The sequence below is a fragment of the Anas platyrhynchos genome, chromosome 29 (assembly GCF_047663525.1).
Source record: "Anas platyrhynchos isolate ZD024472 breed Pekin duck chromosome 29, IASCAAS_PekinDuck_T2T, whole genome shotgun sequence".
In the NCBI taxonomy this organism is placed as follows: domain Eukaryota; kingdom Metazoa; phylum Chordata; class Aves; order Anseriformes; family Anatidae; genus Anas; species Anas platyrhynchos.
The window spans coordinates 5,513,025-5,540,339 of NC_092615.1; the positions used below are offsets into that span (position 1 = coordinate 5,513,025).

The window sequence follows — 27,315 nt, forward strand, 5'->3', positions numbered from 1 at the left end:
CTTGACATAAGGAGGGGGTTCTTCACAGTGAGGGTGGTTGCACACTGGAACAGGCTCCCCAGGGAAGTGGTCACTGCACTGAGCCTGACTGAATTTAAGAAGAGATTGGACTGTGCACTTAGGCACATGGTCTGAACTTTTGGGTAGACCTGTGCGCTGTCAAGAGTTGGACTTGATGATCCTTAAGGGTCCCTTCCAAGTCAGGATATTCTGTGATTCTATGATTCTATGAATTTTCCATTCCTTTTCTTGTACATATTAAACCCAAGTATGCCTATACATATGTACAATCAGAAAAGGTAACAAACAATCCTTTAAGTCTATTACTATTAATGTCCATGACTGGGGGAGCATAGTTGGAGTTGGGAGTCCTGGGTGAAGTGCTCCCATATCTTCCATGACTTCATTAATTTTTCTCAGATCATATAACAGTCTCCATTTTCCATTCCTTTTCTTGATTACAAACACCGGAGAATTCCAGGGCTAGTCGTGGGAACAATATGTCTCGCTTTAAGTTGTTAAGCAACTAGGCCTTCAGGCCTTATGTATCCTGTTCTTCCCGGATCGAAGGGAAACATCAGTCTCCTCTTCAAGGCCAGTAGGGCCTGGGTCAAAAGGCTCGTTCAGGTCACCAGGGGCGGAACAGCAAAGGCCTGCGATGGCTGTAGCAGCAGAGGGGCCCATGGCGTAGCGGTCGGATCAGTAAAGGAGCCCGCAGCTCCCTCACTGTCTGGCAAACCACACGTGTCTGACTGTGGCCCCACAGGGCTCTTTAAGGCCTCAGAGACTGCTGGCCAGGTGCCGAGGAATCCCACCACAACCTTGTTTTTTGGAGCAGAATCCCACACCTTGACCTCCGTTTGGTCCCATATTTCAGGATCATAAACTGATTGCTAATAAAGGGAATATGCTGTAAGGTTAACCAGGGCAGTCTTTGCTCCTAAGGACGTATGATTCCCCATAATCCCCATAACGCACAACTGCTTACCAGCGAGGGGCAGTTTTGTGCGCGGCTCCGCTTCTCTCAGCTTGAGCTTCTCTCCAGCTCCGGTGCGCCCATTTCCAGTGACTTTCTGTACGAGCTTCTTTGGGCGGTTTGCTGAGTTTGGCCGAACCTATCTTCATGAGGAGATCAATGTGCCTGTTCCCGTCCGGGTCTCCGTTCTGCTAGCCGGTCCCTATTCATTCCTTTTTCCTGCTTTATTGGTGACATGACTTCATTACATCGTGTTGCCTTTTTCATCTTGAGGGCAGGCTCCCCTCTTATACCCTTCTCCCCACAGCAGTCCTTTTCAAAAACAGCTCTTCACTGGTCAAACAACTTTGCATATAACAGCAACAGAAAACACCCAGAAACTTCCATGCCTTAATGGCTGGAGAACAGCAACTGGAGACTGCGTGGAGTCTCCTGAATCACCCTTCTTTGTTCCCTCTAAACTCTTTACAGTCCTGATGGCTCATCGTTAAGTCTGATGTTATCACCAATCATGGGGCTTGCCGACGCCCATGGCCACACTCCCACATCTCCCCCTTCTTTATTAATATCAACCATCTTCTTGACAAGAATTATTACTCCATATATCACAGATAGAAGGAAGAAATTCTTCCCTCTGAGGGCAGTGAGGCCCTGGCCGAGGCTGCCCCGAGTTGCTGTGGGTGCCCCATCCCTGGCAGTGCCCAAGGCCAGGCTGGATGGGGCTGGGGGCAGCCTGGGCTGATGGGGAGGTTGTGCCAATGGCAGGGGTGGGACAGGGTGGGCTTTGAGGTCCCTTCCAACCCAAACCATTCCATGGTTCTATGCCCACCAGGCAGCCCTAAGGTTTTTGGAGCACAACATCCAAGCCCAAAGGGTTTAGATGCCTCCCTCGAGCCTCACTCCAGGCACTGGGCTGAAGTGCCTGAAACAGTTGTCTGGGGGCTCCCAAAGCTAGCAGGAAGAAGAGGGCACATCCAGAGTAAGATTCAGCCCGAGCTGGCTGTGACCTGAACACTGTGCCTCCAAAAGCAGGTAGGATTCATCCCCAGGCAGAGATAGAGGCGTGGGGCTGGCACTCCAGCCTATGCATAGTATTTCCCAGGTGTGGGATAAAGTCACAATTCTCTCATATTTGCAGCATTACTCTTTTATTGGTGATTCTCTTAATGGAGCTCCAGGGACATCAGCCTGTCTGCCCTGAGCTTTTTGCACAGCACAGGCCTTGAAAGCTTCGCAGTTTGTGCCTTGTCTGCCAATCCCTGAGTGTAAAAGAAAATCCAACCATTCTCTGTGGAAATTATTTGGCCTGCCCCGCAACTCCCAACAGAGGCTGTATCTCGTTTGAAACACGCAGGTGGCAGTCACCTGCTGTTTCCTTCGGACTCTCCATACACTATTTTTTATCACAGTCTGGGGGTTGCTCAGCCCAGGATGGTTTATTCTCTCTACTCTGCACTAATTAGCTTTGCCTTGCACTAATTAGCTGTGGATACTGGCATTGTTATGCCAGTGTAACCATATAACATCACCCAGCTCCTATCTCAAAGCAAATCTGGAGGCACCTTGCCAACCACTGTTCAAACTTTCTGATAGGGAAGCTGAGCCCCATAGTGGGGAAGCTGTTTGTCCTCCACCACCCTGCAGGGAGCCAGCGCCTTTCGGGCCAGCTTCTCCCAGCAGCTACGCTCAGCATCATTACCACCCCATCAGCGCCTGGAAACAGGTGGGCACGTGTCCCACTACAGCTGCAGGGACAATGGGGAGAGGCAGCAGGGAAGTGCCTGGGGTGGGATTTGGGGAGATGGGGCTTCCTGCAGACCAGCTGCAGCACCCACCTCACCCTACACATGCAGTTGTCACCTCCACACTGCCCTGGCGCTCCCAGGCTGTTTGCAATACTTGGCTTAAAAAAAAAAAAAAAAAAAAAAAGGTAACAGATAATTACTGTTTTTGCCAGCTCTGTAATGTCTCCCAGCTCAGCCTGACCAAGCAGTAACAGGAACTAGGAACAGCACTAGGAACTATCATTATAGCTATTACTGCTGTGTGCACCGCAGGATTTTAGATCCCCTGTGAGGAGTCAACATCCAGGGAGACCACAGAGAAAACCTGTCCCAAGGAGCTTACAGAAAGCACGCAACACAGACAGGAAATAAACTTCAGATGCCTCAGGCACTGAGATGCACCACTAATGCTGGGATTAAGTGTGACTGGGTCTGCTGGCACGGACACCTCAAGGACTGCCCTGTGAAACACCCCTTGTCCCCCAGGAGCTGTGTTGGACACTTCAGCCCAGAAGACTTAGTACACATGCAAACAAACAGACACAAAGTCCACGTATAGGATTCTCAAATGCCTCTGATCATTTCTTTGTATCTAAAAAAATATGGTTGAAACAATACCCTTTGAAATATTACTAACACCCACTGCATCACTGCCCCTGCACCATTTTCCTACTACCTGGGCTGTGCTTTGACTTCATCCAGACTCTGCCAGCTCGTGCCATTTCTCTGCAGTGTGGCCACTGATGTGTGAACCCTGAGGTCTTTCCAGCAGAAATCCCCTTCCCTGGGTCAGGCTTTACAGCCCTCACTATGCCTCGTCTCTGACACCACAAAAAGTCCTGCTTTCAGGCTTAAAAGCATCCTGCCTCTCCACCTATTTGGCTTGCCTGAATTTCAGGCCTCTACAGACAGGAAAAATCAGAACTTCTCCACTATCACAGCACAGCTCAGCCAGAGCTGCCCATGCCCCTGATTTGCAGTTTGTGCTAATGTTCTTTTTATTCTCAGGAGCAACACCACAACAAGAGCATCTCCAGATGTGCTGGAGCTTGTCCTCATCACCTCCGCAAAGCCCCAAGCGTGATGGGGGCTGCTGTGCTCTGCACGTTGGCTGCCATGAGTATTCAAGACATGCAAAGAGGATTTGGGAAACTCTGCTCATTGGGTAATAGTCCCACAGGTGCCACGGGGAGAGGTGGGATGGCTCCATCTCCCTGTTCTCATCGCAATGCCAAATCTCAGTGGGGCTGCACTGCAGAGATAGGCAAGGACCTAGCCTGGGGGCTGGGTTCCCAGAGCAGCCTCCTCCGCTGTCACCTGGCATTGTGCAACCCTCGCCCTCCCTGCAGAGGGTGTGTGCAGAAACCTGCTCACGCGGGTGCTACTTGGGGTACAGCTGAGCTTAGGAAGCAGCCATGCACCAGTACCAGAGCTGCAGGACCCTGTGGGCTCCCTCCTTCACACCACTCTCTCCTTTGTGCCCCCCAGCTGCAGCTGCACAATGGGATGGTGTCAGATCCTTGTGCATGGATTTGGAGCCACCTCCAGTTACGCATCCATCTCTGTATTAAGGCCACCAAGAAGAAGGGCTATAAGAGACTGGAGTGGTCCTGATGTGAATGTGTTTTATTGTACAGGCAGTTGCACTCAAACCACTGCCTGAACATAGGAACACAGGCAGAGGCTGTTAAATAACTCACAGGAAGACACAGGCATTGCTTATTATCCGTCAAGACTGAGTTGGAACCGCAAAGGATTCTCTCTGATATGAGAGTAACTCATCTGATTTAGGAAAGAAGAGGGCAGTTTGTGCCAGGCAGTGGTTGCAAGAGGATGGAGATGGTCTCCCTCATGGTCTCAGAGGCCAGGCAACAAACTGGGAATTACAAGAGCTGGACATAGCCCCTCCAGCACTCCCAGCAGATCTGCTCTGGGGGCACTGGTGGCACTTCCATGCCCTTCTCAAGCTTTGCTATTTAAGGTGACAAACTCTTCCAAGAGGTTTTTCCAGCAGTGCCACCTTCTTCCTTATAGTCCTTTAAGAAGATGGATCCTGCCACCAACAGGGTCAGAGGCAAGCCTTTGATCTGCCTTCTTAGGGGCTTGTGGATTTTTAACAAAGGCACAAATTCTCCAGGCTTTACCTTGTCATTCTTCAGGTGCAGTGCTTGGGGAGGGGGACCCTGGGAATTCTTCCTGCCTGAAATAGAGGCAGCAGCTCCCACTTTCTGCCCAGCAGACAGTAAAGGGCCTTGAGCCCTCAGAGATGGCCCTGGATGAGGAAGCCCCTGGTTCCCAAGGCCTACTCTGCTATTGCCAACTCTGCTATTTGGTCTCACAGGACCTGCACAGATCATCACTGTCTGCTCCTGCCAAAGCTTTGCACCATTCTGAGAAAGTATTGCAGCGTTCGATAAACATGACTACCTGGGTGCAAAGCCCTGCCAAGCTTCTGCCAGCTGTGATGTAAAGCTACAGGCTCAGCCTGAGCAAAAAGGAGTTTTCTCTTCATCTCTTTCCATTTTCAGGTCTCTTTAGAGTCAGGATTCCTCCAAGCAAGAAAGGATGAGAGGCTGCAGAATGCAGGGGCTTGATTTGGTGAGAGGCGCTGCCCTGCTCAGATTCTGCTAAATTTGAAATTTTCCAGGACTTGAGCAGCCCTTGCTGCTCTAATGTCCTGCAGCTGGGTGGGGAGAGCCCTGCTGGAGCTGTTAGTGTTGCTGAGAATAAGAGGATTTTCTCTCCTGATGTAGATAGACTGTACTTTCATCTACAAGAAGGGAAGAAAGAGAAAAGCCCCAGCTTAGCACCCACACACCCCACACCTCCCGCTGAGTTATGCAAGCCGAAGTCTGCAGCGCATACATGGCTGCCCCGAGAGGTGCATGTGACAGATGACAGCACTGGGAGAACTTCCTTTAATTATTACTATTATTGCTGTTACTATTAGCAATTAAACCATTTGTTCTAAACCTGCCTGGATTTCAAAACAAGCACAGGGTGGTCAGCTTGTCAAAGACTATTGGGTTGACTGGTATGGCATCCTGCCTGGAGTGAAGATAATAGAGTGCCTGGGAGATTGCTCAATGATGATGGATTGGTGGGGAATTGCTCTTGGACCCTGAGAACAACCCTCTAGGGCCTGACAAGGCTTGTGCCCTGCTCCTCCAGAGACTGGCTTGCACAAGGACAGGACCATGATGTTGTAAAGAGCAGGTGTTGCAGACATTTGAGACTTGGAAGCCACACCTCACGTGGGGTGCGATCCATCTTTGCTGTCACTACTGATGCTTTTTGGTTGCCTGGAGCCCCTGCCCTGTGTGGTGAAGAAACACAGATATTTACAGCTCTGCAGATGTGAATAAGAGTGGGTACATTGCTCCCGCTAGGCTGTGCAGCAGCAATGGAGACAAATGCTTTCATTTGGCTGTGCAAACCTCATCCAGCTTTAGCATGTCTCCTGCTGCTGTTATTTCTTCCAGACCATGATTTGCTAAACAGCTTCCAAAACAAGCAGAAGCTGCAATTCCTGCCCCGTGGAGCTGTGGATGACAGGGATTATCTAATTGTTCAGCATTAGCAAGGCTCCCAGGTCACCTCCCTGTGTTTTTTGTACCCGACAGCAAGAAATTGCAGCCCTGGAGCTAAAGGCACGTACCCAGAGCAAAGCAGTCAGCAGCAGGACGGAGCCTGTCTGGGCTGCTTCAGGCCCTTCCTGGACACAGGCAGAGTGATGGAGCAGGGTGCCAGGGAGCCAAAGTGCCTGGGTTCCCTTCCCGACTTGCATGCTGCCTTGCTGTGAGAACTGGGCTAAGTTATTTTGTCTCCTTCCCCCCCAGGGCTCTGACTCACACGTGCTGAGCAAACAGCAGCTGGGACAAGGGACGCCAGCACTCCCACCTCACCCTGCCGGCCCCTCTGCTGGCAGTCCCAGCCCCACACTGACCAGGGCAATGAGGGCAGGCATATGTCTGTGAGCCACAGGTTCTCCAGATGGGCTTTTTAAAGCCAAATTCCCCGCCACCAGTAGTCCAGGTGGAAACCTTCACACAAGGGCCATGGGACAAGGCAGGGGAGGGCCAGGCTCAATGAGCAGCCAGACACTGAGGCTGCAGGCTCAGATCCCGCAGAAGTCCCAGCCACTTCCACTGCCAGCTCGCAGATGTCCCGGGGCTTCCCACATCACAGCAAGTCCTGCCCCACAAAGCCTGGGATGCTGCTGGGATGTGGGGTCCTGCACAATGGCATCAGTCCTGCGTAGCAGGGAGGGAACAGCTGAGGGGAGAGGGTGAGGAGCAAACCTCCCCTGTGAAGTTTCCCTGTGGATCTGGGGGCAGAAGCGACGCATCTGAGCAGGACCACCCCCCTCCAGCTCACCTCCCCGCCCCAGGCCCTGCTGGTCACAGGCGGGAGGCTGTAGCCATTAGGTGGAGTCAGACAGAAGACTCACCAGGAAATCAGCCTCTCTCCCTGTGACCTGAACGCTGCTTACTGATGAATCAGGGAAGATGCAGATTCCTGACATCCTCCCCGGTTACTTACTCGCCGTGTAGCACAGGACACATCAGTGATGCTCATGTGCGTTGGTCATGCCAAGGATGCCAGAGGTTTTGGGATGGGAAAACTCATTGTTTTCAAAGACATTTGCATGAGCCAGGCATCATGTATCTGGTGATGTCCTGCCTCATTTCCAAATGCCCTCCTTGGTGGAGACTGGCCCTTGGCTGCCTCCCCCCATGGTGTGAGGGATGAGCTAGCACTTGCTTCTTGCTGCCATCCCCTGGGAAACCGGGTGCCTTCCTTCAGCATGCGCGCCCATCCATCTCATACTCCCATGGTTCATTCAGGAGCTGGAATTGAATGAGAAGCAAATTTCCCTCTGAGCTCCTCCAGCACCGTGGTGCAGGCATCCAGGGCAGGGAGCAGCTCGCTGCTCTGAGCACCTGCACTGAGACGTGGCATCTGTCCTAGACAGACAGACAGCCTTGGCTTAGTCGCATGTAATGGCAACTCAACCGTGTTGTAAGATAAGCTGTTTCAGAGGTTAATTACCCACTCATTTCAAAATCTATGTGGATTTGTGAGGCTTTTGTAAGCCCTGACATCTCCCAGGTGAGTTCCTTTTTATAGAAGTATAAAAATAAATGGCTAAGCTTCACAAAGAGCCAGGCCTCAGGGCAAATCCAGCCCAGGATGCCTGGAAATGTAACAGCAAAGGCAGCTGTGACCCTCAGTAAGCACACAGACAGGGATGGGGACACCTCGGGTCTTGGTTGGAGACTGCCTGGTGATGCTGAGCCCGGTGTCTCCCCTGCTCCAACAGGAGGAACTGGCCAAATAATCAGCTTTTATATTTAAGAAAGCAACATGTTTCTTCTTCTCCCAACCCTATGTAGAAGAAAAAGATTTTGGTCTTTGGGATTGCTGCCAATTTTCATGATATCCTGAATGCGATTCCAGAGGAAAAGGTTTGCAAAGCAGTAATCCAAAGGTGTCCCATTCTCCCAATTCTTTAACTAAATAACAAAATATACTAGCTAGAGGAAATGTGATTTATTTTGGGGAACATACGGTATAGCAGCAGTTGGGGAAAAGTTGAAAAGCTGCTCAAATTTAATCCTTGGAAATAAGGCAGCATCAGCTCCTGAGTGTTTGTTTCTGGGTGAAATTTGTTTTATTGTTTTTTAACCAGATCTTGGAGGAAGGCTGTACAGCTCGGTCCCTCCCTTGGGAGAAACAGGGTTAGGGTTGGGGTGTGTGCGCGTGCGCAGGTAACCTGCCTAGGGGCACGCTGATGATTTCAGACTGCATTTCTACCCGCTCTTCCAACCCTTCCAGCTCACGCTTCTCTGCCCTCCCTCTCTGCCCCTGCCCATTTGGGAGCACAGATATAAACCCTCCAGCCAATATGTTTCCTCTGGGGGACTGGAAGCTTTGCCTGGAGGGTGCTCATGGCTCTCGTCACATCCCAAAGCTGTCCCTAGAGTCAGAGAAAGGCTATTTCCTGGCGGCTGCTCCCAGTGATCTCAAACCGTGGGTGCTCCTGCAGAGCTAGGGTGGCCAGGCAGGTTGTGGCTTCAGCTCTGCTGGAAACCTTGGAGCTCCTGACACTTCACCTCTCCGCGTGCTCCGTCCCAAGGGAACACAGGTAAGCTGGGCTGGGGTGAGAGGTGAGCAGTGAGCGAGCGGCCGCTGGGTGCTCTGGGTGCTGCTTTTCCCTTCCCTTTTGCTGCCTCTGCCTCATGTCTACACTGTCCCCTTGCCACCTCTTGACTGAGGTCAGCTCAGCTGGGAGATGGGCTTTACCCTCTTGGGTCTGATTCCGTTCTTACCTGGTGCAACCACTTGCATTGCTGTAAGCACGTAACACAGAACACCAGGGATCAGGAGAGGGTCACTGCGGTGCAGATGAGCACACGGAAACACGGATCACAAAGAGTCAGACCTCAGCCCAATCTGCCTGCCATCTACTTCATGCTGCTTGGGGCTCAGCTGCTCTGGGGAACCCTCCAGCCTGGATCACCGAGGGGGCATTGCTAACTGGCAATTGGAAAAGAGCAATGGAGGTTTATCCACAAGTCAGTTTATTTGGTAGAAGCAGGAGGCTGTAGATGAGCTTGTTTGTGTTAGTGCTACTCCTGGCTTTATCCCTTTGAAATTCTTCTTGGGAAGAGAGGCAGAGGAAGCTGCAGTTGCCTCACACCACTGCACACCTCCTGCCCCTGCTCAGCTCTGTGGTGTTACTCAGCTGGCACTGCTGCAAACAGGGACTTGTCTGTTTCTCTGTAAGAACACCACTAGCTGATGAGTGATTTTAAGATAAACTTCCCTTCCCTGTGCTAGATTCAATGCTGAAAGGGTTTCCAAAGAGCAGAAAGCTCTCCTTTCCGACCTGTGCCTTGGGAGCTCCAGGATGCTATCGGCATCGTCGGTGTCACGCTGCTGCCTGCTCCCTCTGCGGAGCCTGCACTGTGCCCAGGGCTCCACCTGCTTCAGGGAATTCCTGTGGCTCTTGCATACCAAATACCCAGCCACTGGGGTTTGGACAGTGTTGCCAAACACTGCTAAGCTTGGCATCCATCTCTTTAGCTGTCCGTCAGCCGCTCCAACAGCTCTAAAGCCTCAAGAATTTGTAACAAAATGTGGCAAATGAGAAACTTGATGAAAATTTTACTTTTCCAGAGGAATTAAAGAGGGATGAGAAATGATGCGCACATTGAGAATGGGGAAGTCTTTAGCACGGGGAAGAAAAATTGAAAAAAAAAAAGTCAGATTTTTTTCTAGAATCCTGCCTTTAAATGCAGCTTCTGCCTCTGCCAGACGTCCTGGAGCTCCTGCAGTGTGGAGCCACCCAGAGCACGAAGCTCTGATGCCTTTCACCAAGCTGCAAGGATGGGGCTTGCACAGGAGGCACACGCAAAGGGAAATCACTGCTGGCAACGAGACATCCCTGGGCCTTTGCTCTGTGCCCCAGGACTCTGGGAACACCCAGGGACGGTACTGGTGCTCGCACCGCGCAGGACGAGCTCCAGCCCTGGGGAGGATGCTAAGAAACAACTAACAAGGACAGAGCCAATGAGCAATAAACCCTGCGGAGCTCCACTCCCAAAAGGTAGCGCACAGCCCATGAGGTGTGGGGAAGTCCTCTTGGCAGCAAGATCTGAGTCATAAAGAAAGTGAAGTGGAGGGAGAAGACAGGGTGACAAGGGCAGGGCTGAAATGGGGAAGCATGATGTGGCAGAGATGACCCCCGCCAAAGGATGTTAATGCCGTGGATGGGGCTGCAGCAACCGTTCCCAGGCTCAGAGTTCAAGACCATTTCCTAGGGTAATTTGTTACTCCTGATCGTGAGGAGAGAGCAGGAAATATCTGCAATGTGATACATGCTGGGAAGAGGATGAGTCTTTTGTAACAGGGTAAGGATGCTGTGCAACACGAGCACACGTGTGTGCAAGGGGCAGGCAGGCAGAGCACATCTCCCCTTTCCCTTTGGGTGTGCAGTGCGCTCCTTCCCCAGCTGCATGACTAACCTGCTCCTCTTCCTTCTGCAAAGGCAGCCCAACGATGCCGAGCATATTCTCCTACCAGAGCGCCGAAATCGACTGGTGTGAAGGCAACTTTGAGCACTCGACGGTCATTGCAGAGTACTACAACACTGTGAGTGCAGGCGCGTCCAAGGGGCAGGCGGGGGCGTGAAGGGGGACGGCTGCGGGCACCCAGGAGATCTAGCTGGGAGATGTGACGGGACAGACTTTTTTCCTCTCCTGCTGCTTGCTCCTCTGAATGTACCTGTGTTGGAGGGTGTTTCTGCAGGGAACATTTTCTGAGCTTCAGGTAAATCATGGGGCTTTCGTTGTGTACTACAGGCAGCTGCCCGCCAAGCGGGCTGGGGCTGGGGATCCTTTGGGCACGCGTGGGGCTGAGTTCCCACTGAACAGTCTGGCATTGCTCCTTAGCCCAGATTTGTGAGATCCTGTTATACCAGTCCTGCAGCTCTCCTGCCAACTGGGGTAAGTCCCACACAGGGCTCATATATTCCAGTTAAACATACAGGAGTGGCAAAACGAGAGACAGTGCTTGCATGAACCGTGTCGGGCAGGTTGGGAATCCGGAACTCCAGGCAGAGAAAAGCTGATGAGTGAGCCAGTTTCACCTCCTGTGATCCCCTTTGTAATCCAAGCTCCATCCAGCACCAGTCCCTCGAACGCAGCCCCCTGGCTTAAGGTTGGCTGGATGCGCCTGCATTTGTCTGAAAAGGACTCAGTAGATAACTGCTGTCCGCAAGCGCGTCCCTCTACCTTAGTACAATTATGGGCCGGCAGGGGTGTGAGGCATGTGGATTTACAACCTTCCAAAGGCCTTGTTTACAACCTGTAGCAGTTACTGTCTAACGCTAGAAACTTTTTGTTTCTCATGGAAATATCTTTTTCTTTTTTTCCTCTCTCTTTTTTTTTTTTTAAAAAAAAGCATTTCCTGCTTTTAATAAATTGTCTATAGTAATGATAATTCCTACACCTGAATCCCGCAGCTCCCGAGCTCTAATTGCCCTGCTGGGGTCTCAGAGGAGGGATGCTCACATTGTGTCTAGTCCCTGCTCTTTGAGACAGTTAAAAATAAAGATCTGCCGGTCCAGACCAAATCCTGCTCCCCTCCAGCATCCATCTGAATGTGGTGTGCTGATACCTGTTCACTGGCACTTCATCCCTGCTGGACGGGTGCAGAGCTGCAGAGCAGGGGGGGGGGGGAGGGCGGGGGGGGGCAGAAATCACTGATACACACTGCAGCATGTCAAATGTAGCTGGAGATGCCAAATGCCTCTGAGTTTTGGAGTCTTGATGGCAACATTAGAGAGGGGCTGATTTCTGCAGGAAGTCTGAAAGTGAGACTTTTGAAATCAGAATTCATGCTGGGAGATATATTTGCCTAAGCTCCAAGTTTAGTACACACGCAGCATTTTTCAAATGTGTCTTTGGAGCTGAGACCTCATTCTCACAAGGATCATGATTTACACCCAGCCTGTCCAAGTGGCTCAGAATCCTTAACACACCAAGAAGCATCTCAGGAGCTCACCAAAAACCCCTCACGTGTTTGACTTCCCTGCAGCATACTGCTGGACACCAGTCGGTGTGTCCAGATGCATAACTATTTTCTTGGGACTCAAAGTCCTCTAATTCCCATAAAACATTAACTCTGGGTTGCTCTGTGACAAAGGCTTTTGTGAGCTGCTCCTGAAAACCTTATCCCGGTGCCTAGTTCCGGACTGAGGTCCCTACTAGCTGCAGCCATCCTCTGTGCCTCCACACTATACCGGCATCGAGCCACAGGCTTGTCGGGATGAATTTCCATGTGGCAATACTCAGACACAGCTTCCCTCCAGGACAGGAAAACTTGTCCAACACACTTCTCCGCACAGGTGCAAAATAGAGCAATGATAAGCCATGGAGCTATGAGGGCAGAGCAAACCTTGCAGGATTTTTTCTGGTATTAAACTAGCCCTTGTTCCTGTTCCTCCCTGATCCTTCTCCCCAGCTGAGAAAGGGCTTCTTTTGTCCCTGTGCTGATCTCCTTCTTGCCAGGTTCGCTTTTACCATCCCAAGGAGCTCAGCCAAGTGCCTGTGCAGTGGAGGGTACCACTCCTGCAGTTTCTGGCTTAAGATGTGATTCCTGTTTAGGGAAGCAGCAGAGATAGAGATGTGCCTTGCACCAGGGCTGGTGTGTGGTCTTCTCTCCAAGCAAAGGGAGAAAAAAGAGCAACTCTTCATGAAAGTGCTGCTGTCTGAGCATCTGACAGCATCCCCCAAAGCTACGCCATGCTCAGGGCCAGACCTGGTAACCAAAAGCAGGAAGGATAATCACCAAATGGGCATCACCCCTCAGTCCATGTACACTGGCTGGCATTGCCTGGCTCTCAGCCTTGCAGCAGCACTGGGGAGCCCCCTCTGTGCTTCAGGCTCCCTCACACAGCCAGGCTCCTTGCAATGTGCCCTAACGAGGGGACTACAGAAATCAGACCAGGCTGAGATCTTCTGCAGGCCCTGTCAGCTGGCAGCATGCTGCAGACCCAGCATGGGCTCAGGGCACTGTCTCAGATGTGATCCCAACTGCCCTGGTCTCCCTCCCTTCTCTCCTCCATTCATTTGGTACCCACGTTCAGATTGCTTCCTCCCTGCGGCAGGCTTTATGGGCCTTATCTCCCTGCTCTGCCTGGAGACAATTATCTCAATATCGACTTCAGCATCGGCTTGCCAGAGTTTTAGACGAGCTGGGAATCCAGCCAGCTCCTACCCAAGGCTCCTGCACCACTAAACCAACGGGGCTTCCTAATGGAGCATCCTCTGCAATGTCTTCTTCCCAATGCTGCCTGGGGCTCAAGTCGGGTAGCTTTGTGCCAGCAGCAGCAATGTGCTGCTGAGAATTGCTCTGTGCCAGCCGCACTCTCTCTCAGCCCTGCTTGGATTGGATGCTTTTCATTAGAAATAAGCACTGGGGGTATGAGCAGAGAATGTAAACAATATCATTAAGTCCCTAATAATTAATACTTTGTGGCTCATGATCATACTGCAGTTCAGCAACACAGTGCCAACTATTTATAGTGAATCAGTGACCCAGAAATTTATTGTCTTCTGGCTGTTTGTAGGAGAAAAGTATTGTGCTCCATGAGGGTCATCAGTCAGGGACCTGTCATTCTACCCTCCTTTCTTTCCTGAAATGACTGATGAGGATGCTGGTAACAACTTCTAGATCCTCAGCAGTTTCTGGCAAAGCAGCAGGAGCTCTGACACTGCTGCATATCCAGAGCTCCCGGACATTTCATCAATCAATGCAGATAAACCCGACTGCAGGTGCAAATCACCCAGATACGCCCAGAGAAGCACTCACTTTCAAGCGTGTCAGAGCTGTGCTGTATGCCCTGGCTCCCTGCACGATCCTGTGGCGGTGCGGACACCTCCCGTGCTCGCCTGCCCAGCAGCTCCTGTGCAGAAGGGCAGCTCCTTGCCCCCCACGCTGCACGCTGTTCCTGCCCCAAAGCACTGGCGTGACACTGCAATGGCAGGGCAGACAGCCTCAGCTTTGCCACGCAGGGCTGGCTATTAGGAACTTGCTATACAGGTCTGGATAGCCTCTGAGATACTAGCTTCTGTCTTTGGCCCCATGGGCTTTTCTGTTAGCTAAAGCTGGTTTGTTGGCCTTTAAGAGTATGAGTGCGCTCCAATGAGGCTTTTAGAAATATCCTTTCACTGCAGAAAACCACAGGATCAGAGAAGCATGGAATGGTTTGGGTTGGAAGGGACCTGGAAGCCCACCCCATCCCACCCCTGCTATGGGCATGACCCCTCCAGCAGCCCAGGCTGCCCCCAGCCCCATCCACTGCACCTACAGCTCCTCGGGGCATCCTGCACCAGGGAGGGCCTCACTGCCCTCAGGGGGAAGACTTTCTTACTTCCATCTCATCTAAATCTCCCCTCTTTTCATTTCAGGCCACCCCCCCCCCCTCTTGTCCTATCCCTACACGTCCCTGACACAGAGTCCCTCCCCATCCCTCCTGCAGTCCCTTCAGGCACTGGAAGGCAGCTGTGAGTTCTCCCCAGAGCCTTCTCTCTCTGAACGCCCCCAGTTCCCAGTCTGTATTTGTAGCAGAGCTGCTCCTGCCTCTGGGTGTTATTGAGGTCCTCCTCTGGACCCAGGCTGCTATTGCCCCCTTGCCATGCTCACAGGGCACATAGAGCTCTGCAAACCAGCTCCTGCTGTCCCAGTCCAGATCAGAGGCTCGTTCTCACCCTGCTGTGGATGGAAAAGCAGACAGGTTCTCTGCAGGTCTCTCCCTTCCTTTAAGGCTGCACAATGTGCATCACACAGACTTTGGGGCCTTTCCCATGATCCTGTTAATGCACCAGGATTAGACCCATGTCACTGATCCCAGTCTTGCTTTGCTCCTAGTGAAAGAAGCAAATGCCAGCATAGGCTTGGCTCAGGCACCTGGAACAATAACTCACACTCATTAGGAAGTGGGACACGGCTGTGCACTCGCACAGTTGTTTTGCAGGGCTGAGTAGCTCTTGCACATCAGTTCATGCCTTGGCTCCGGCACCAATCTCTTGTCTCCCATCCAGGGCAGGTGGAGTGAGCTGCTGCCTCCCGACCAGAGTGAGCCAGGTAGAAACAGAAGCTGTGCTGGGGTGCTAAGGGTGAGCAGAGAGTCTGGAAAAACTTCCCGGTGCTTGCACTGGGAGTAAATTCCTTCCAGACAGATTAGAGATGGAGCTTGCCACATCTTAAAGGGATGATAAAACACAGAATTTGCAAAATCAGGGCTAGGATCTGATGAGTGATGAAGACCCCATGTCACCCCCAAGCTGCGGTTTTCTAGCGGTTCTCCCCTAAGTTCTGAGCCTGGCTGCTCCATGAGGAATTACTGCAACCTCCACAGCTCTGCTGGCACAGTTCCCCTGGTTATCACTCCCTTCTGATATCTGATCTTGCGCTTCTCATACGGAGTTAATGAAGCGATAATGTTGCTATCATGTAATTAATGGCACTGTTGCAATGCCCACTGCAGCAGGGATTCAGACCTCCCTATATGCAATCTCAAATTCCTGCATTTCCTCACTTTGTTGTGCATGCTGGCACTTGCACTGTTGCCTCTTCTGCAAGCATTTGCTTTCTTTTTGCCATCCCCACTTGTTTTCCAAAAACATCTTTAACCATTTCACAGGAAAAAAAAAAAAAAAAGTATTTGCAATGCAGTTTTTACTTTAATATGCGGTTTAATTTCTTGATCATTTCCAAAATGTTTGACCTCAAGTGTGCAAGTGGGATCAGCACTTCACGTCTCATAGCTGGAAAGGACACAGGCCTGGATTTGGCTCTTAAGCACCTGTAGAAAACCAATACATTTGGCTTGAGAATTGCTATTAATAGGCACATCAACTCGTTTTGTGAAAACCACAGTGAAATTCAAGATTAATCTCTGTGTGTTAAAGGGAATAGAGGCCTTACATTAAGTGTGAAATGTGCTTCCCCCTGGAATATGAGAGGGTGTGTTTCATACGTATGACAACATCCCTGTGATTTGCAGCCCTCTTACCGTAAACTCAGATCCCACGGGACACCACAAGCCAAGCTTCGATTTTGCAATTTACCTGGAGTATGCCAGGGCTTCTGAGGGGTGAGACTCCAGCTGTGGGGTCAGATTCCAGGCCTGGGGTCTGGGACGGCGTCTGGCTGGAAGATGAAAGGAAAAGGATTGGCAGGGCGAGATAAAAGTCATCCTGGTGGCTGGCCAAATGGCACCACAGCAGATGGCTCTGCCCTGCTCTTCCAAAGCCCCACAAAGCTGTCTGCAGGTAAAACGTGGTACCAGAGACCCAACCTTCCATGAGCAGTAAAGGTTTCCCTTGGGGAGCTCGAACTTCCCTGTGACATCCCCTTTACTGGGTTTGCACAATCAAGCAAAAGTGCCAAGCTAAGAACCCACAAAGGTAAGGGAACTTCCAAACTTCTTTCCCTCATTGCTGCAGGGTGGAGAGTGCCTGATCCAGCAGATGGGTCCAGGCTTTGGGCACTCCCTGCTCCTCCCCAGCTCCCACATTTTCCCCATCAGCGTTTGCTGTTCCCTGAAGCACTGGCACTGTCAGCAGCAGGCTGAGCCCCAGCACCATCTCCTCTGCCCCAGACAGACCGAAGCCTGTCAACGAAGCAGTTTTTCAGAGGTAGCAAACAGGGACGAATAATTCTGCTGCGTTCATTTGCAAAGTATGTTCAAAGGAGGTTTATGACTTCACATAATTACTGGTGTCCGGAGTCCCTTCCCCTCCAGGCCACGTGGCTTTGCACCTGCAAAGAGGGTGGCACCCAGGTCCAGCTCCCACCTCTGATCTGCTGGTCCTGCACCCACGCCTAGCACACGATGGTTCCCTGGCTGCGGCTGGCAGCGTGGCCCAGCTCCACATGCCCACCAACCCCTCGCAGTGGGGTGGCTGCTGGCCAAGGGGGAAGCAGCCAGCTAGGGAGCTTCTGGCACACCCATGACACAGGAGATGGCTGCAAACAGAAGAGCCATGGCTTGAATACACTGGGCAGCCAAAGCTGAACCATCATCGGAAAGGGGCACAGCAGCTTCCCCTGGGCTTGCTGTCCTCAGAGTTACTTGCACAGAGGGCACAGCCCTCTTCATCCACCTGTCACAGCAATAGCTGCCCTTCCAGTTCCAGCCTTGCTTCTCGAGAAACACCTCTGCCCTACTCCTGTGCCAAGAGCAATACCTGCCTCTACGCGATGCTTTCCACGAGAGATCAGTATCCTCTTCTCATGGGGAGATATGGAGGCACAAGGTGGGATGGGACTTGCCCAAGATCATGCAATACGCTGAATGTGTCCCTTGTTTTCCAGATCAGCAATGTAAGCTTCTTTATCCTTTCGGCTGCCCTGCTCTACCTGAACCGGCAGTACTGCCAGCAGCGCGCTGTGCCGATGTACTTCATCTCTGGTCTGCTCCTCTGTGTAGGTGAGTGCCAACATCATGAGATCAGGCAGGTGGACAGAGTACCTGACCATTTATCCATGATACCTTTAGCTTTGGAGACTGTTTTTTAGCAGCCAAAGCACAGGAACGATCTGGGGTGGGAAACTGAACAGCCATTTCCGTGTGAAGCCCGGCAGCTCATGGCTCCCACTAGCTGTGGGCACACAGCTTCCAGCCTGGTAAAAATCCTGCGGTGCTCTGTGAACAGACTCATTCAGGCCTCCATCCATGCCGAGGTCCATGCTCTGCCCTTCAGGAATGGTGTGTCTTCAGGAATTGTCCCCAAGCACTTCCCAGGCCAGGTGGGCTTCTGCTAGCACAGAGTTTTTCTGACACAAGCTGTCCTTGCTCCTTACAGGTGTCTTCTCCATGTACTTCCACATGACTCTGAGCTACGTGGGACAGCTCTTGGATGAGCTCTCCATCCTCTGGACGCTGGCTGTGGCATATTCCTTTTGGTACCCAAAGGTTTACTTCCCCAGGTGCATTAAGAGCAGGTATGACTCGTTGGGACACAGCAGCTGTCTTCATGAAGCTGTGCAGACTTTGCAGGAACGGTTTCAAAAGACAGAGATTTGGGCAAGCTGCTCCTTGCAGGTGGTGTGGCTGGAGTGGGCAAGCCTGGGGCTGGCTCTGTTAGGAACACGGAGATTGCTCCTGTTTGTGTAAATTTTTGGAGGGGAGCACAGAACCATCTGGGGACATGCAGGACCTGGGGGCTTTATACCAGCTAGGAAATGAGTGTTCCTGAGCACTAACATTCAATTACCCACACTGACTAACTGTCACAGCATCCCCTGCCATCCACAGAGAGCTTTCCCTGAAGGTTAATGGGGTTTCCTACAGGCCAAGCTGGTACAAGATAATACTCCATCGTTGCAGCAGGGCTGGCTGGGCTAGGGCAGCTCAGCAGGATGGATGGGGAGACCGGGAGAGCACAGATTGACAGAAAGAGGAGCTCAGCAGGGGTTTACTAGGAGGATGCTCCCATCCTGGCAGGCTTGCTGGAGCCTTCTGAGCTAGCCCAGAAGCCTCATAAAAGCTTGCTCTGAGTATGCTCCTCCCATGCCAATGAGGAGGTCACCAGGAGTTCACTGTGGAGACATGGCTGGGGGAGTCAGGGAGAGGGAAAGGGACTTGGGAAGGGATTTGCATGTGAAAGCCCTCTCTGAGCCCCATTGTTGTTCAGTCAGCCCGAATCTGCATGTTTGCACTGCCGAAGCCCCACTTTGCAACCCTTCCCTGTGCAAAGCTCCATGCCTCTGCCTCCATGCCTGTCCCTGGCATCACCACAACAGGCCACAAGTCTCTTCCTGGGCTGTGTTCCCAGCTCTTCCCTGGACTAACCGGGGGACCTCTGGCAGAGCACTTTACTGCTCATTTATTGAGAAAGAGGGAGCAGATACCCCAGCCTTCCTGCCAGGCCATGTGCAAACAGATTGGAGGTGCTGGAGGGTGGCTTTCTCTCTCAGGCAATGACCAGGACCTCTCCAATCCTTCACCTGCTGTACTGCACACCCTGGGGACACTGAAACTCACTCTCAACTCTGTCTGCTCTGTCTACCCTTTAGGAAGCATTTCTTCTGGTTAAGTGGTGTCACCACTGTGGTCAGTACCTTGATGTCCTTCATCAAACCAGCCTTCAACGCCTATGCACTCAACTGCATCGCCTTCCACCTGCTGTACCTGACATGGTGTGAGCTGAAAAAGTAAGGAGGAGGTTGAGAGGTTCATCTACAGGTCTGCTGCTTGTTCCTAGCATGCTGCCACATGGCAGGGACTCTGCACAGCTCAGTGCACAACAGTGAATGGGTACTTCAGGCACATGTTGGACTATCAGCTCTACAAAGGATGAGGGCAGCCTGGGAGGGACCTGCAGCTTGTTCCCCTTTAGCCTGAGACTTGGGAACCAGTGTGGGGTTGGGGGGAACCCATCAGGATCCATGAAGAAAGGCAAAGGTGCACCAGCATCTCTGAGCATCATCCTCAACCACAGAAAGTCAGAAACCCTCTCTCCAAAGCCACACTTCTCCAGTTCTTGTGGTCTGATGAATAGTCTCCAGCAGAAAACCACTGAGTTCTGCCCTGTTGCATTAGTACCTGCAGCAAGAACTTGCCAGCCCTCTTTCCTTCCAGCACTCACTTTCTCTCATTTTCCTTTCCTTCTCCCTCTCCTCTCACTGTGTCTTCCAGGTGCAATGACAAACGGGTTCACCGGATGGCTGCAGCCATGGTCGTGTGGTGGGCACTGGCCATCACCAGCTGGTTAAGTGACAGGTGGCTTTGCTGGCTCTGGCAGGCGATCAGCTTCCCCTACTTCCACAGCTTCTGGTAAGAGCTCCAGTGGAGAGGCAGGAAGCCTAGCTCAAGCATTTCAGGAGCTGAAGGGGCACAGAGGATGAGGAAGGGCAGGAGAGATGTGATACTTGACTAAGAAGCAGCTGTATCTCTGCCCAGCCCTCTCCCCTTTCCTCTGTCACTATCAATGCTGCTCCTCACCCTGGCCTCAGCCCAAGGATTTGCTTTAATCACTGCTTAATATCCCTTACCTCCTCCACACCAGCCAAAAGGTGTTTTGCAAGTGAAATTGTTCCAAAACTGCTCTAGCTAAGCTTCTTGCTTTCAAAACACTGCATCTGCTCCCAGGTAGCAACGTCAAGTGCAATGTTCTTTACTTTAATATCCAAACTGAAAGACAGTTATTTGATTGAGCAAGATGTTTCAGCGCCTTACCAAGTGTTGCTGTAAGTGCCATGCCCAGTGTGCATTTTCAGATTCGTTCTCACAGATCACTGGGATGACTGGGCTGGATACCCAGACTGAGCTAAGTTAGGCAAGGTGAAATGGGTGGTTTGGTCTGGGGTTTAAGTCCCATGTATCACACCATCCTCTCTGTGCAGAGAATTGCCCCAGCCCACAGAGCTCCTCTGGGATTTCCCCATAGGCATGAGCCCTGCAGGACCCGCATTTCCTGCATCTCTAATGTGCATAATGGGTCTGGGAACTTTGCTGGCCATTGCCATACCTCCTGGCTGTAGCCTCACAGTGACAGCACCAGGCATACACCGTCACAAGGTGCATGAGGAGCAGGCAGAGTTACCCAATCCCACACATGTCTTTTGGGGTTTCTTGCCAGGCACGTGCTGATAGCTGTGTCCCTCCTCTACTGCTTCCCGCTGGTCATCTACTTTGACGTCAACTACGAGATGCCAACATTCAAACCAAAGCTGGGATATTGGCCCAGTGATTCCTGGCCTGTCGTGGTGCCTTACATTGCCCTGGAGGAGCCGCACAAGCAGTGCTAGAGCTGGCTGCCTTCAGGTGTCCCACGGGCAAGGGGTGCGTGATGTACACACATGCATCTGCATGAGGAACACCTCGGCTGTGTGCCTGTTCCTCAGAAAAGGGCAAGGTGGCTAGTGGATGGGGCAGGGAGCAGCTGAGGCCTCGTGATGCTGGGCATGGAGGAGGGTGGGAGTCTTGGAAGTCTTGGAAGACTGCTCAGAGCAACCTCTGGGATCTCCTCCTCTGGCAGATACCCCTGAGAAGGGGAGGGAGACAGTGCTTCTTCTGTGTCTTCTGCATTAGTCAAGCTGTGGCACCCCTTGCTGACAAGGGCACAGCTGAGAAGACAGAAGCCAAACTGGTGACAGATGGGTTTGTTGGGGCTGCTCTAATTATTATTATTAATTTTATTTATTGATGGATGTGGTTTTGCTCAGGAGAGCTGTGCATTAAAGAAATGGACACTGACTTGCACTGAGTCCCTTCCTTTCCCCTGACTGCACCATATGCCCCTTTATCTGGCAGCCACTCAAGGCAGCTCATTCTGATCTGGAGAAATCCTCCTGAGTGACAGCCCAAGAGGCTCTGCTGGCCTCTTAAGATGCTCTACCCTAGGCTCTACCCCTTCTTCAGCCCCTCCAGCCCTTGTTCCTCCCCAACTCTGACAGCTCCCACTGTGTAACTTGGACACTCCCCTGCTCACCAAAAATGCTGGCTGGTTGCAGAGGGTGAGGTGAGGAGCTAGAATATTAGATAAATGTGCCAGCACAATTGCAAGGACAGAGAGAAGATGTAAAGCCCCAGAGAAAGACCATTGCTTTGCCAAGGGTACAGAGCGATACTTTCCAGGTTCTCCACAGAACATGATGGCAAAGAAGTTGCTCCTGTGGCTGTGGGATGTGCTCTTGTTCTCAGAGCCTTGCTGCATTACAGGGACAAGTTGAACCATGTCAGGGGCCTGGGGCCTTGCACAGTTGGTGGGGACTCTAGTGGGCACCAAGAGGCTGGCTGAGGTTGGCTCTCTGCAATACAGCCACAGCAAGGTAATGCCACTCTGGGGAACCACAGGCTTTTGGGGTAAAAGTAAAGCAAAAGCAGAAGCACGTTGGGCCTTGCCCCGAAGAAGATGGCGCTGCACAGCCCACTGCAACACAGGTTGCTCGGATGCCTCATGGGTCCCTCTGCAATGGTCCCCAGAGCCACTAGATGGCAAGTTTGGCCCATGAACCCCGGGCAATATTTCATTTTTCACCCTATGCAAAGGCTGAACCCCACAGGCCTGGTCCCCCTGCCATCCCTGTCCCCTGCGGTGGGCACAGCCACCTCTTCACCAGCACAGCCACCACCGAGACACTGGGCCGGGGCACCCAGGGCCCGGCCTTTGTCTGCCCTCACCTCCCACTCCCTCGGTCAGCCTCTTTGTCTCTCCCGCCTGCTCTTGCCTCTCCCCCATCACCCTGTTTCCCTTTCACTCGCCCTCCCCGCTTCGCTCCCACTTCTCCCCCTGCCTCAGCCCTTTCCCCAGCCCATCACATTCTTCTGCAGCCTATTAATAACTTCTGGGCAATTGCACCGGGTCCCTGCTGGGCCCGGCCCCTCCGCTGCCGCAGTCCTGTGCAGCCACTGAGCGTGCCGGCAGCAAGTTCAAAAGTGCAGCGGGGCTTTCACAGCCCTGCTCCCCGTCAGGGGGTGGAGGAGGCTGCTCACGAAGAAAGGCCGTGTTGCCAGGGAGCCTGGCACAGGAAAAGGGGGTCACCTTCGCCTCCAAGGGGGACCAACAGAGATGGACGGGCGCCAGCAGCCTGGGGATGCTGAGAGCCACGCAGAGATGGAGGCTGAGGCACGGGTGAGGAGGGCAAATTACCCCACCAGCCAAGGAGTGGGTGAGATGCTCTGGGGAGAAACCCAGCAGCAAAATCCCCCCTCCCCGTGTGGTATGGTAATAAGGGAGGTGTCCCAGGCACCGCTGCCTCGAGAACAATGTTGCTGCAGTTGAGTGACTGTAACAGGCCCCGATGACAGCCGGGGCCACGTTAAAAATGCCTATTCAAGCAGATCAAGACATTGAGAGGCCTCATGGGGATCTGAAACCCTCAGGGATTTCTGGATGAAGCCAGAAGCTGAATCCCCAGCCCTGGGAACCTGGGAGGGGAGGGTGTGGAGGTGCAGGGGGAAGAGAGAGAGGAAAGAAAAGAAACCCACAAAACAGCTTTAGAAGGACTGCAGTGCCCAAGGCAGGGCCTCCTGCTCCAAGTGGGGCCACAGCCTGAGAGTGAAGCTGCCCTGACACCGGTATGTGACTGTGGTCCGCGCATGCCAGTGCTGCTCAGGGTTCTCTGAAGCTAGTCTCGCACCTCCAAAATGTCCCTGAGCTGCAAGCGAACACCCTGCCCTTCCTGCCAGGGAGCTACAGCTCCCAGCTGCGAGTGCAGCTTGCACTGCAGAGCCGACAAACACCCCATAAAAATGAGTTGTGGTATTTCTGAGTGAAAAGGGGTCCCGCGGGAATGACCGGCATGATGGAGGAGTACGGCTGAGAGCCCTCAAAGGACTAAAGGCAACACTGGCCCCTTCTTGACCCCCCAAATCCCTGGGGAACTCTGGGGGTGCCCCTGAGCCATGCCTTGCTGGGTGCAAGCAGCCAGCACACTCAGCAAAGCAAAGCAGGAAATTGGCAGGGCAGGAAGAGCTGCAAACCCACGCACTCGGGCTCTGAGTTAGGACTGGTCAAAATTAAACCCTTCCTCCCCTTATTTCTGCCAGATGAGCCTTAACCCGGATCATTTTCCTGCTTTGGTTTGCCATGTGGCTGCCTCAACCACAAGAAAAGAGGCAAGAAACGGAGCAGGAATGAGGAAGAGGGCAGAGAGGCTGCTGCTTTCAACTCATTCCAGATTAAAGAGGTTGTGAAACGGCAGCATCAGTTGAGTCTATTTGGTGCAATTGCAACACAAATGAACTAATAATGTTGATAACACACCAGTCCTGCAGGATCAAGGATTAACATTTACCTGTTCTGCTGCACCAAATTGCCTCCTGCTGCTATAGATTTACACTGCAGGATTTGGCCTGCAGACTGGAAACTTTTCAAGGCAGAGTGATTTATCTGTAAAGGACATTGCACATTCAGGGACCTACATAAATAATGCAAAATTATTTAATAATAACCTGGCCCCTGCTCTTAACAATGACAGGAGAAGAAATTGCTTCACTGGAGTGCCTCTTGTGCCTTTTGCAAAAGATCTTTATTTGCTAACTGTCTCAAAGAGAAAGGAAAACAGTAGTTTTGAAACACGGAAAGGATGTCGCTAAGTTCTGGGATTTTATTGCAAGCCTGGCAATCTTTATGATTGACTTAAAGAACCCTTTTTCTGAAGTCATATTAAAATAACATTAACTCATCTTAAACTTTTTTTTCAGTTTTGATCTCCTAGGTCAGCAGTCAAAGTTTGAAAGCATGACTGCAAATGGCTGCGAAACTCAGGAAGGAAAGGGATAGGCTCTAAGAATTATTACCACGAAAAGCCTTGTCCTTTCGATTCTAAGTGCTACTTTTGAGATTTGACTCAGGATTTCCAACTCAGGGGCTGGCAATTCTGTCACGCCCACATCACAACTGCTAGGAAAAAAATGTCTATTTTTTTCACTGTTTTACCTATCCACTTTTTATATAAGACAAAACTAGCTGCAGGGCCATAATCAAATACCAGGATTTTCCATATTAGTGGTTATTCTGGACAGATGAAAGGTTGTGTCCTGATTAGGTGAAAGTCGTATTTCAATGAACATTTTGTACCCTTGTTTGCGGCAGTCAGGGTCTTGAGGTGCCCTGCCTATGTCTTTCTGTGTTAGCTCACACAGTTGCTGCACACATAATCAGGGCCAGTTTCAATCAGTGATCATAGAGGAGACGTGGGTAAATGTTGTCCCTTAGTAAGGAGAAGCATGGCTGTTACATGGTCAAATAAACCATTTGACAAAAATGATTTTTGATTAAAAGATTAAATGATCTTTTCAGCTATTTCTATAAAGCCTCATGATTTGGTTCCACTTAGAAACACATTTTTCAGTGTTCTTTTCAGAAGAAAACAAGCAGTTCACATTTGTCTGATAAAGTGGTTTCACATAACTTCAATTCTCTAGTAATGGCTGCTATCAAAATACGTAAAATGGAAGGATTAATTTTTCTGTGCCTTCATGTTACAGCTCAGAACATGGTGTCAGTTAGGGCCATTCTCCATTTTTTCTTGTTCACTTTCTATGAACATTCAGTCACTTGGGTTCCAATTCATCACCTCACTTAAGCATGTTTCTCTATAAATGTGTTTAAAACTAAAATTGAATCAGGTTGTTCTCTTGAAATGGTACACTTAGTTTCAGTATCATGCATGTTTAACAAAAGGAAAAGATTTATCTCAAATTCTGAAGTATTTACCAAAAGCAACATCCAATTGTGCACCAGGTTATAAAATTCACAATCTGCATCTGATGCTGCATTGATTTAGACAGGCCTTCCATAAGAGACCAGATGTCTCAGTTCACTAAAATGCTTAAGCATATTTTTAATTTTAAGAATATGAATATTTCCATTGATATCAATGGCACTTGCTTACATTTAAGAATACATTTTGCTGGGCTGAAGCCAGAAATAGTGCCATGTAATGCCAATAAAGTGCAAACTGCAATATTTCTCTAAGTGCTTTCTGGGATCAATCTAAAAATGAATCAACGAAGAACTGTAATGTGAAAACTCAAAAAATTAATATATGTGAGATTTTGTTGTTTACTATCCTAATACTGCCAAGCACTAACATCCACCAGAATACTGCCAAGTGAAATCAAAACCAAATCTGTGAAATGGAACAAAAATGGCAACAAGTTGGATTTCTTATTCATCATGATTCATCCTATCAGACTTAAAGATTCACTAATGTAACACAATAACATTCGATATACTGACAGAAGATTACAGAAGAATACAGAGATTAAAGACAGGGTCTGACCCCATTTGAACCACCCTTAATGTGCAGTAAGACTATTCAGCTCAGAGTATCTGTCCAGGCTGAAGTGGATGCTTGAAAGAAAGAACAGGATCTTCTCTGTAACGTTTGGCACAGAGAAGAAGTGTGTTGAACAAGGATAATATTTAATGATCAAAATATCATAAAAGGTCATTAAAAACACGATTTTGCTCTCTGGCTTATTGTGCCTTACCTTTCACAGGACTCTATGAATTACCCTGTTATGAAAAACTGATGAAAATATCTAGACACCAAACACTTTAGTTATTTCTTTTTGTTCCCATAACTTTATTCATCATGAGCCCAACAGTACTGCTGTTGCCAGTGACCCATGTAGACCTGGGACATATCCCTTATTCCCCTATGATGGTATCATTATACAAACAGCTATATATCCATATGCAAATGATTGCTGTTTTCAAGCTGTTCACAAGCGACCTTATACACTGCCCATACGGTACAGTAATATGTTTTCCACATATGTCAGATGTTTCATGACACATTTCACGCATATATTTAAAATAGACTTCACAGCATATAAAAATGCACAGGCAGTGGAGGAAAATGGCCTACATCTGCAATGTTTACACAATGCATTTCAAAATTACATTAAATGTGTCCAAATTGATTGTATTCTTCATTTATCTAAAATATCGATAGCATATAAAATGTACATGTAATGGACTCACTCATAAACACGTATTACAATACTTTGCTCTGATGCCTGAGTAACAAATGGACAGAATTTGTTACAGCTCTGCCTTCACAGTGTAGCTACACAGACATTCCTCAATTCTCCCTGTGTTGGTTTAAATAGTATTTGTTGCATGTCTATGTTGTTTCATATTCCAACCTGACTCTCTTGAAACCATGCTGGCTGGGCCTTTATGGAACAAAATCAAGCTTCAAGGCATTTGAGAAATGCTACACTGCCGAGATAGGACTTTGGTGAGATCAGGTGCGCTACTGTCTCACGGGTAGCAATATCAGTGATGATTAAGTTTCAGTGATACAAATTTCAGCATGGTATTGCCAGCCAAATTCTCTGAGTCACAGGCAAGTTTGTGTGTACTGCGGTGTAGGGGATTATCTCAACTGGTGTCCTACCTGGGCTAGCTAGATTACAGCTGGTTTGCATACATTTACATATGTGGCGACCCCACCTCCAGTTGCTGTGTAAATAGGTGAAAGCCACAAAAACAAGCTCATTTCATATAGTTCCAGCAA

At 50.5% G+C, this 27,315-nt stretch overlaps 1 protein-coding gene across 5 annotated transcripts; it reads left to right on the plus strand.

Annotated features, from left to right (window-relative positions):
- Window positions 1-8,626: 8,626 nt before the first annotated feature.
- Window positions 8,627-21,535, plus strand: ACER1 (alkaline ceramidase 1). 5 transcript variants are annotated; one of them, XM_072029238.1, is made up of 7 exons: window positions 8,627-8,908; window positions 10,818-10,917; window positions 17,650-17,764; window positions 18,141-18,279; window positions 19,354-19,491; window positions 19,976-20,113; window positions 20,919-21,535. In XM_072029238.1, exons 2-7 carry the CDS (start codon window positions 10,825-10,827, stop codon window positions 21,085-21,087), a joined length of 792 nt encoding a protein of 263 aa, XP_071885339.1. In that variant the 5' UTR covers window positions 8,627-8,908; window positions 10,818-10,824; the 3' UTR covers window positions 21,088-21,535. The 5 variants fall into 5 exon arrangements, with proteins under 5 accessions (XP_071885339.1, XP_071885337.1, XP_071885340.1 ...); XM_072029236.1 differs by having other exon boundaries at window positions 8,639-8,908; window positions 10,814-10,917; XM_072029239.1 differs by lacking the exon at window positions 8,627-8,908 and adding an exon at window positions 9,986-10,676.
- The last annotated feature ends 5,780 nt before the right edge of the window (window positions 21,536-27,315 follow it).